Source organism: Mya arenaria, chromosome 5, assembly GCF_026914265.1.
Source record: "Mya arenaria isolate MELC-2E11 chromosome 5, ASM2691426v1".
Classification (NCBI taxonomy): Eukaryota; Metazoa; Mollusca; class Bivalvia; order Myida; family Myidae; genus Mya; species Mya arenaria.
The window spans coordinates 78,006,420-78,017,234 of NC_069126.1; the positions used below are offsets into that span (position 1 = coordinate 78,006,420).

Genomic DNA, 10,815 nt, shown 5'->3' on the forward strand with positions numbered 1-10,815 from the left:
CGATGGCTAGTATTTTGGGGAAAAAACATCATTAATTATGCTTTACTACATTTAATTATGCATATTTTATGAAGGAATATGCAAAGGATATATTATTATAGGATATATAGCATGTAATGCTAATGTCTTCCAAAGGTTGTTCAAATAGGCAAAATGTCCCAAAGGTTGAATTTGTATATATATATATATATATATATATATATATATATATATATATATATATATATATAATGCAGTACATATTTTGCCGATATTTCAACAATGCAACTTGTATTTTACATTGTATCTTAAATACTTGTTATGACGTTGTGTAAGCGGAATGGAATACGGACAAGCGTATTTTCGCTGAGAATATTGTTTGCATATTTCTGCTGCGTATATTCTAAATTTTCGTACTAGCTAAGCGATAACTGGACATGTGTTGTTAAGCTCATATTCGAAGTGTTTGAAGAAACCTACAAGGTACCAGTAGAGCGTACGACTTCGAGATGTTACGCTGAAAGCTGGAACACACAGCATTGCAGATAAGCACCTTGCCCAAGTCCTCCTTGGTGACTGATACGTTCATTATGGACCTTATGGATCTAGCGTTCGTTATTTCTTTAGGAATTATACCCTCTAGGAGTGATGGTTTGTTTGAGGTCCATTGTAATCTGCAGTTATCGTTATAATCTTTAATTTCACAGCTAAACATAAGATTGTAGATGTCTTGAAGTCTGGAGGGCATATCTGGTGACTCCAGCAATATCTCTGACGGAGGGTCTGTAAAAATGAAGTATATGAATACACTTATTGATCTGCAACTGTATTTTGATAGTAAATATATATTTATATGTTAACACGGCCGTCATTACATTTTCCCTTATGTGTATGTTGGAGGAAGTTAAATACCTAAAACGATATATCAAAGAGTACACGGACATTCGCATCGAAATGTATTCAATATGTCCGTATTGTCTTTATATATTACTGGATGATTGGGTCAGCGCCTTGGTGAGACAAACAAGCAACGCAATAAGAAACAGAAACCCAAATAAACTTTTAATTCTGACTTAGGATGATAAATGGGTATGGGTGGTAAATAACGCTTGCATAAAGATTTCTTAATTTTACTAGGAGATGCTTAACAAGACAATTCTAGACCCGGAAATGATTCCTAAGAAATCAAACTACATTAGTGAACTAACATCATCATTTGTATGCACTCATTTAAAAAAATAAATAGTTTGTCTGCGCAATATAAATATTAAAATACAGAAACTAAAATTGTATGTTCACTTGGTATACATATTGTCGAAATGTACTAATTGAATTTTGCGACCTGAAAATAAATGGTTTTATTTCATTCGTCAGTAAGAAGAAAGAAACTCACATTTACAGTCTATAATTTCCTTTTCAGTTTTATAGCTAGAAAACAACGGCGTCCGTTGGAAGCAAATCACCTCTCGCGTTTGCCACTCTCTCTTAGCAGCTGCTTCCAAAACAATCTGTGTTGTGTAGCTTCCGAACTCTTCGTTTAAAATAGTTGTTGTACTAATATTTGCAGTCACGTTCATCGTACCGATCATTAGTGTTAATGTTGACGGCGGTCTCCCTCCCATGGAAGAACACGTGATTCCTGCTGGTTCCCCTTCTTTCAGTGTGGGTACGGCGAGAACTGCGTTGTCTGGCTTAACTGGAGATGTTTTGAATGGTAAGAGTTTTATTGTATAAGCTTTTCTCTCTCTCTATTTTGATTAAACACAGCAAAAAAGTAATGCGCGTGCATGGATTGATCGAAATGAATTAAACGCGAACGGCTGGTACATGTCCGCTGAACATTAGTTTAGGATACTTTAGACAGTATTAAATGTGGTAAATGCTACATGTACACAAGCTTCAATAATTGACAACGATAGAAATGAAATTATACATGTTTAACTCAACCTGCGACATAAAGTTTGGAACTGGTGTTAAGTGGCGTTTCCATAGCTGCATTGAAGACGCTGCATGTAACGACCTTCATGTGGTCGTCTTTACTCGCAACATACGACGGCCGGTATGTATCATTACTAACAAAGTGTACGGTTACTTTTCTATCTCCGACATATATTGTTGGAACAGTTCCGCCGGTTGTATGGCAGTAAATATGACTGCCCAAATCTTGTCCATTTATTCCGACTAAGCAATCATCACATTCGGAAGTATGATTATAGGAATGAAGCGAGGGCTTACCTGATGACGTAAGATTAAGGAAAAATAACGTATCTGTTTTTTCTCTACAAACAAATACGTGAGATTAACATTAACAAGTTGTAACCAAATGGCACGTAACATAGCTTGTTAGCTTTTTCGTTTGTTAGATTATGTTTATTTATACACAATGTTAAACACCATACATACCAATATAATAAGTGGTAATAATAGCACAAGTTTATTAAAAGAAATATAATTTTCTATGAAATAATAAGAATATTGTATGAAAAGAAGATTTTAATGATTTACCAATGACGTTTATTTCAACGGGTTGTGTAAACTTGTTCCTTCCAGGACGGTCATCTGTGCATCTCACGCTGTAGTTTCCAGACGTCCATCGGTTTACGTTGTGTATTGTCAGTACAAACTCCCAGTTTGGATCCTTCCTCTCAGAAAAGCGACCATCTGATAAATGCATATCCGATGAGGAGGTGGCGTTATACCATTGGCGTACATAAAGATGATAGTTGTTTATTACGCTTAAAGCGGGAAAGTAGCCTAACTCGACATAACCTCCTGTGGTAACCACCTTGGTCCTAATATACAAATATCCGCAACCTGAAATAACTGAAAATCCAAATGAATATAAGGAAAACTTTGTAAAGTAATAAGGAGTTACTAACATTATTTTTAAAGCTGCACTCTCATAGACTAATCGTTTTCAACTTGTTTTTATATTTTGTCTTTTAATGAGCCATTTTTTGCGTAAATGTCTTGGAAGCAGTGATTTAAGACTGTTGACAGACGATCAGATTAAATTTTTATCATATTTACGTTCGAAAATCCCTTAAAGCGCTACAAACGCTTTAAAAAATGAAATTCCGGCAATTTACCAAACAACTGAGATCAGACTGTGGATTACCTAATATGCACTGATGCCAAAATAAGCCGATTCAGATACAGTTTGTTTTAAAAATTATCATAACTGGCCACCTGTGAGAGTGTAGCTTAAATTACAAATAAGAAATAACTTCATTTTACTTACACAGTATATTATATTTTCTATTTAGCTGTTTGCAAACATATACATTGACTATAAATGAAGAGTTCTTAAGAATTGAAGAATCAGTTAGTCTTTCTAGTTACAGTTACTACTTCGTAAAAAAAATATATTATTATATAAAATACATTATTGAGTCAACAAACATTACCTCTTAAATCTAGGCGTACTCGATCTGAGCTGCATTTATTGTGAGTCACAGAAAAATACGTGCTCGCATAGTTTCTACCGCCAACGTAGGTGTTTAAAACAATAAGGTACACACTCCTGGTTGGATCAGCACTGACTGAGACCCTTTGACCGCCCATATTGTATTGCTCGTTTTTCAAAATAGGTAGTATATCGCTTTGGTAATTGTCCGGTTCGAACACAAACGTCACATTTCTCAATTGCAATGCAGGCTCGAGATATGTCAGATTACCACAGGCAGTCTCACTTTCTACAACAACAAAAGCTTTAATGGCATTAAAGCATTACATCGGCAATGCAGATGAAAGTATCCAATAAGATCAGTCATACATTTGAGAGAATATACCGATATTATAATGAAATTGAAAACAATGTTATATACATTAAATATATTAAGCTAATAGAACAAACATAATATGATCCGAATCGCTCGATTTTGGGCCTTCATACATACATTTGCTTTTGTGGTTTTTTTTCATTATGATATCCATCGATTTGCATAATTTTGTTATGTGCAACTAAGACCATTCATTTTGTAAATTGACGTCAAACACATGATGTCATGACAAAAATACACGTTGAATTAACAAATCAATATTCCAACAAGCTTGTTATTTGAGTTTTTATCCTAACATGGAACAATTATGAAACAATCATAACGAAATGTTTTTCGTTTCATTTTAGTTTTTTCAAACAAGAGTTTCATTTAAAACAGAAACTATGAATGCAGCCGCGGTATTGCAGTAATCGAATATGCTGCGGTATTGAAGTTATCAAAAAGCCTGCGGTTTAAGAGAACTCAATAAGCTGCTTTATTTTATTAATAAAATATGAAACATTTAAGATTTGATCCCGGTATCGAAGGATAGGTAGACAAAGTCTTTACAACTCAAATTGTCGGTATGCAACAGGTGCTATAAAACACTTTTATATCACTTCATGATTATACTGGAATGTGTCAGCAGTGAAAGTTATCAACATTCAAATATTCATGTTTATGGTTTACAGGTTTACTGATCTTTTTGGCGACCTTTTTTTTAAGACAAACGGTACATAAGAAGCATTCTTGAACCTAATGCAGCAAGTATTTTGTTTCTTTATTCGTGAATGGAAAAATAAATACTAGCCAAATAACCGAGTTGAAACTACAGGGACAGTCGAGTATGTAACTTAAACTATGTTGTAAACTTTGATTAAACAACTCAGTTGAATACTTATTACTTTACATCGTTTCACCGTAGATCTTGAAAGTATTGTCTTTATGATTTGACCGGAGATAAGCAATAGGTGATTGAGTTTTGTTATGAGGGTAAGAGTTATCCAATTAAAAGAATAACGGTATAGACCATGATTTTGGAGAAAAAAAATGATTCAGTTCTAGCATGCACAGAAGTCGGGATACATCTGCTTTCTTTATTTTTCATTATTAAATATATTGAATACACAAATAGTATATAAAACGTAAACAAATACCTTTTGTAAAACTTAGCGCAAACAAGATTAACAAATAAAGTAAATCCATTCCGAACACTTCTCTACCATCATAATAACCTATTAACTATGTATTTAATATGTGTAAATACAATTAAAATGAAAGCATTACTAAATGTTGTAATTCGAGAACTATATAAAACATCATGCCTTAAGTGTGATATCAATGACTAACGGAAGTTTGTTTAATTACTACTGATTGTAACCATACAAAATTATACAGTGAAAACACTTAAAGGACATTTTTTTCTCAAGAGCTATATTCTTTTCACAATGTTAGGGATCAAAGCTTTTCCTTTGTCCGCGATTGTCGTTTTGCAACTATACTTCCTTGAAAAACAATTATCACAGAGTTAATGTTTCTAACAATGTTCACACAAGTAATGTTACTTACAATGTTCACACAAGTAATGTTACTTACAATGTCACACATAGCTAACTAAGTATGTATTGAACAACGACTTGTTGGGCAATGAAGTTTACTGTATGGCATATTGACATAAATACTTATCACGATTACTATTTTTTATTGTTAAAATATATGACTTCTTAAACGTAACTTAATGACATGTGTTTTATGTATTAACTATGAGATTATTTTTTACCGTTAACACTTAATTAATTTGAACAGCAGTATGCACTTTTTGGAGCATCTTTTTTCTTTTTATTAGTTATCCGGAAGTTTATTCTTTATCATACCAGTATCTATGTGCGATCTGGTAAGCTTTATTGTTTTGTTTTCATGCATTGGCTGTAATAGTATTGTTTTGTTTTCATGCTTGATTTACTGCCCGTGTTCGTGCATTATGCTTCCGCCACACTGTATGTATTCGTATTGGTTCCTGTTAGCAATGTTAGTCCTCATTTCAGGCGATATTTACCCAAACCCCGGCCCGTCCGAAAGTAATGTATCTGCAAAATCATCTTCTTCATCATATGATCATAGTCTTAATAATGGGTTAAGCAGTATGCACTTAAATATCCAAAGTCTTAAACCTAAAATTGACATTCTTGAGGTAGATGCCCAAACATATGATGTATTGATTGTTGCGATCGTGTCGGTAGAATTGGGTGCGGTGTAGCCATATTCATTAGACAAGGAATCCATGCTTTGATTTGACAAGACCTGGGCATAAATGGTCTAGAAGCTCTATGGCTTAAACTAAAAGTCAATAATCGTCAATTTCTTGTTGGTGGTTTTAACAGACCACCAGATGCTAACAATAACAATTGGCTTCTGCTCAAGCAGAATATAGACCAGGCTTTTAACGAAAATTGTACAAACATCGTAGTAGCCGGTGACTTTAATATAGATGTACAATTGTCCGTCTCAAACAAAATATCTCGGCTTATAATGTCATATAACGCTCACCAATTGATTGACTCACCAACCCACTTCACCGAAAGGTCATGCTCAATTATTGATCTTATATTTGTAAAAACACCAATTGATATTAGTACAAGTTTTGTTGCTGACCCATTTATAGTTTTATACCTAATCTTACATGATATCATTGTCCTGTTGTTTGTGTTTTAAAATTCGACAAACCTATAGTGACCTGTTATAAACGTCGTGTTTGGTTATATGATAATTGTAATTATGATGACTACAGTGACAAATTGGCGATGAAGGACTGGAATTTTATACACAATGATGATTTTGACTATGTTGCCGATGAAGTTGCTAAACCCATTTTATCGTGTGCTTCAGAGACTGTCCCAAATAAAATAGCAACAATTAGGCCACACGATATTCCATGCTACAGTCCGAGATTGGAACTCCATTCCAATAGCAACAAGACACTCGGAAACAGTCCAATCTTTTAAAAACAAACTTCAAACACACTCGAAAAAACCATCTCCACTTTACATATCGGTTCGCGCCGCAACCAAATCATGCATTATCGTCTAAGACTTGGGTGTAGTTCGCTTAACCATGATCTTCACAGAAAAAATGTCATTGACTCCCCTTTATGTACGTGCACCGCAATTGAAGATGCGTCCCATTTCCTCATGATATGCCCTTTTTACTCCACCCAGAGACAGCGATGTTTCAATGACCTTCCTTGTGCACCAACTATTCATAATTTACTTTTTGGTGACGACCGCTTAACTTTTGAACAAAACAAGGACATATTTCTGTGTGTGCAGAGTTTTATATCAAGTTCAAGGGGATTCGATGCTTGATCGGGTCTGTTCGGATAGTGTTCGGCGTCGGGGGCAGTATGGCATGCATGAGATGATAAACCTCCTATATAGCAACATGTGTTAGAAATGATAACAGTATATAAGGAAATATGTCACGCATCTTATTTTAAGCATCTTGATCGGATTTGAATATTATATGTTTATTGAATTAAATAACTATTAGAAAAGGAATTTACATAAGTTTTTAGTAAATTGTTTTCCAATCCTTATTATTTGTATTGCTGTTAAAATACCTTGTATATATTAATTTGAAATAAATACTGTTTTAACTAATATTCACACAGGTAATGTTTCTTACAATGTCCACACAGGTAACGTTTCTTACACTGATCCCATAGTATATGTTTCTAACAATGTTCACACAAGTAATGTTTCTTACAATGTTCACACAGGTAAGGTGTCTGACAATGTTCACATGGGTAATGCATCTTACAATGTTCACATATTAAATGTTTCTTATAATGTTCACACAGATAATGTTTCTTAAAATGTTCACACAGATAATGTTTCTTACAATGTTCACACAGGTAATGTTTCTTACTATGTTCACACAGGTAATGTTTTTTACAATGTTCATACAGTTAATGTTTCTTACAATATTCAAACAGGTAATGTTTCTTTTGATTGTTCACACAGGTAAGTTTTCTTACAATGTTCACACCGGTACTTTTTCCAACAATGTCACAAAGTAAATGTTTCTTACATTTTTCACAAAGTTAATTTTTCTTACAATGTCACACAGTAAGGTTTCTAACTTACTACGTGACGGACTGAATCCATAGTCGGACAGCCCAGGTCTATGCTTTATCATGTAGTGCAAAGACCGTGGATTGAGACGTTCATTGTAATGTTTTCTGTTCGGAAAACCGATTCCGATTTTTCTACACGAACGAACCTGAGACACTGACCTCTTTAAACATGTAGATCGGTAAACTTCTGAAAATAATTGAAGTGTCGTTTTATGCTTGACAGGAACTCTAAGCGTGTTTTTCAAAGAACCTAATTCACTCTTACTCCCCGCAATGACAGTTTTGTACTGACGAATGTCGACATAATAAACGATATGGTGCTGTAGTCTGGTCGATTTTAGTTAGCCCAACTCTTAATATGTTCAATCTCAAGTATAGATATACCATGACCTACATTATACATCTTCGTAACTCATCTTATCACAACTAACATTTACATTAGAAACTCAAATCATATACAGTTTACACAATTATCGGATCAGCATGTATTTATTTCGCTGTATTTTAATTCTAACACTCTTCTTCTATGTGACATGTTTTGATCAGAAAGACTATCGATTGATTTTAGATCGAATGGCAAAGGTTGAGAGTGAAAACGCTGTATACGGGAAGCTCTTGACACAGTTAAATGAAGAAAATCAAGAACTTCGTGAACGCGTGACGAAATTGGAAGAAAGACACAGCATCTATTCGAAGCTTCCACCTGATCTAAACAACACTGGAGGTTGTATTAATCATTAATAATTTCATCATCACGTTCACAGCGCATTTCGGTTCGCCTACTAGATTTTTTTTCTGTAGTTTTTCATAAATATTGTACAGTTATATTTCAAAGAAGACGGTATTTAGTAAACAACCGTAAGCTTATGTTTCATCTGAAGACCCTGTAAATATGATATTAACATTCACAAATTCTTTTCATTAACCAAAACGTGTTATGACCGCAACTTCATTTAACAATGGTATCCAGAGCATAATTGTTTGAAGTTTGGTCTTTAGTTGTCCAATCTGGTGATCGTTTAGCCTCATTTTCATTTAATAACTAGTTGACCATTAAAATGAATGGATCTTTATGTGAATTTAATGGAAGAAATGTAATTTTCAAAAACCTTCTTCCCCTTTCATTATGAACTATGAAATAACAGAATAGGCACATATTTTTTTTTAATTTTTACGTACACCATTCTACTTTAAGATTGAATTATATAGTTCAGAAGCATTTCTTTATATCGCGAACAACTTTGGCTGAGAGGCTTCGATTATTGTTGCACAATGCACAGCTCATGAAAGCATCACAAGAATGTGACATTTACTCTTATTGCAGGAAACCAGAGGTTAAAAAGGCAAGAACTTCCCTACGGCACCGTGGCGTTTTATGCCGCGTTATCAAGGACAGTCGCTAACCTCGGGGTTAATCAGAACATCGTCTTTGACCATGTGATCCTAAACGAGGGCAATGGCTACAGCGGTCACGCTGGAGACTTCAGAGCGCCGGTTTCCGGAATCTACGCGTTTTCCGTGTCCCTTCAAAGTTACTACGGTCATTCAACACATTACACGATTATGCAAGGGACCACGTTAGTAGGAAAACTGTACGTCGACGGCCACGCGGCGGGAATGGAAAATTCTGGGATGAGTTTTGTCCTTAAACTTCAGAAGAACGAGGATGTGTCAGTGAAAAACGCCGACTTGGGTGAAAATCTTCACGGCGACCACTACACCTCGTTCAGTGGGTTTCTGGTGGCAGAAATAGAGGACAGCCCTGTTGTGGGTTAAAATGTAATTGCATACGTTGTTAAATAAAGGTGTACGGTTATCTTTTTATCTTTCAAACGTTTTAAAATCAATTATCTCTGTTTCTTCAAATAGTCGTGTTGTGTTCATAAGAATTATTTTCCTGTAAAGAAATACATTTTGGAAAAAATGATCACCCTGCCATACTTCTGACCAATATGATAGATTGATATACATTGAAATATAAATTAGCTTAAATCACTGCATATCGTCTGTATATCATCGTTAGCATAAAGAAACTTTGCGAGCATATCCACTTTTTAACCTGTTTGATAACGATTCAGGTCAGTGTAGACACTCGCTAGTTCGGTAGTTATCTAGCATTCGATAAAGGCTGGTCATGAAATGTAACTGTACAAATGGTGAATTTGTCTTTTTTGTCTCTACTAGTAGACAAGTAGTTATCGGACAGTGAAAGTTCTCAAACAATCGTATTTTTCCATTGTATTAACAGAAATATATCAAATGCCTGTTGGAAATCAATAACTGAAGTATTTGATAATGCAACATGTCCTACGTTTCTGAATCCTAATGGTCAAGAGGAAGCGAAACAAGACGATAATGTTGTATTTTTAAAAAAAATAACCAAGACTTATGGTTACAAAGACGTATGTAGAAAACAACTTTCAGATATTTACAACAATAAATTGGGAACTACAGGGACAAGAACAGTGGCCCAAACTTTAACTTATAGAGGCACACACTTAAAGGTCAAATAGACACTCATCGAGATACACATAACGTTACTGTACAACATACAAAGATGTATGTCTATGTATTAACATATCGTTATCAATTGATTTTGGGGTTACCGCCTTCGATACATGTATATAATTGCCAATATTTGAGCTGTTGGTACAACTTTACTACTTATTACTGCCTGTGTGTAACAATATTTCATACTTAAAGCTACACTCTCACGTTGAATGGTTATGGTTATTATTGTATCTTCATTCGTTTTGTTTCGAACAAGTGTCTGTACATTGATCTCTGTCTTCGACTTACCCATCAACTGATTTTCGCTCTTTTTTCTGGGCGGCCAGCCATTATAGTGAGGGTCTTTTTGGAAATAATTGCACTATTAATTCTAGAATTTAGCTGCTTTGCATGGTGATGGTATGAGGTATTGCGAATATTTTTCAAGCCAGA

The 10,815-nt window shown here is 34.6% G+C and overlaps 2 protein-coding genes across 3 annotated transcripts; one reads left to right on the forward strand and one right to left on the reverse strand.

The window, feature by feature from the left end:
• Window positions 1-259: 259 nt before the first annotated feature.
• On the reverse strand, window positions 260-5,052 carry LOC128236186 (uncharacterized). Of its 2 annotated transcripts, XM_052951077.1 has the most exons (6): window positions 4,898-5,052; window positions 3,387-3,674; window positions 2,485-2,802; window positions 1,927-2,214; window positions 1,373-1,675; window positions 260-762 (listed from the first exon to the last, which is right to left on the reverse strand). In XM_052951077.1, the coding sequence occupies exons 1-6, from the start codon at window positions 4,944-4,946 to the stop codon at window positions 431-433; spliced, it is 1,578 nt and encodes a 525-aa protein (XP_052807037.1). In that variant the 5' UTR covers window positions 4,947-5,052; the 3' UTR covers window positions 260-430. The 2 variants fall into 2 exon arrangements, with proteins under 2 accessions (XP_052807037.1, XP_052807038.1); XM_052951078.1 differs by lacking the exon at window positions 1,927-2,214.
• Window positions 5,053-8,445: 3,393 nt separating this feature from the next.
• On the forward strand, window positions 8,446-9,799 carry LOC128235986 (cerebellin-3-like). Its single transcript, XM_052950769.1, has 2 exons — window positions 8,446-8,596; window positions 9,197-9,799. The coding sequence occupies exons 1-2, from the start codon at window positions 8,446-8,448 to the stop codon at window positions 9,646-9,648; spliced, it is 603 nt and encodes a 200-aa protein (XP_052806729.1). The 3' UTR covers window positions 9,649-9,799.
• The last annotated feature ends 1,016 nt before the right edge of the window (window positions 9,800-10,815 follow it).

Excerpts from the sequence above, each read along its gene's own strand:
- LOC128235986 (XM_052950769.1), top strand. The coding sequence starts at position 8,446 with ATGGCAAAGGTTGAGAGTGAAAACGCTGTATACGGGAAGCTCTTGACA. Across the intron at positions 8,597-9,196 it reads TGATCTAAACAACACTGGAG|GAAACCAGAGGTTAAAAAGG; the intron begins GTTGTATTAATC and ends CTCTTATTGCAG.
- LOC128236186 (XM_052951077.1), bottom strand. The coding sequence starts at position 4,946 with ATGGATTTACTTTATTTGTTAATCTTGTTTGCGCTAAGTTTTACAAAA. Across the intron at positions 2,215-2,484 it reads CGTTGAAATAAACGTCATTG|GTAAGCCCTCGCTTCATTCC; the intron begins GTAAATCATTAA and ends TTACGTCATCAG. Across the intron at positions 1,676-1,926 it reads TTCCAAACTTTATGTCGCAG|TTAAGCCAGACAACGCAGTT; the intron begins GTTGAGTTAAAC and ends AAACATCTCCAG.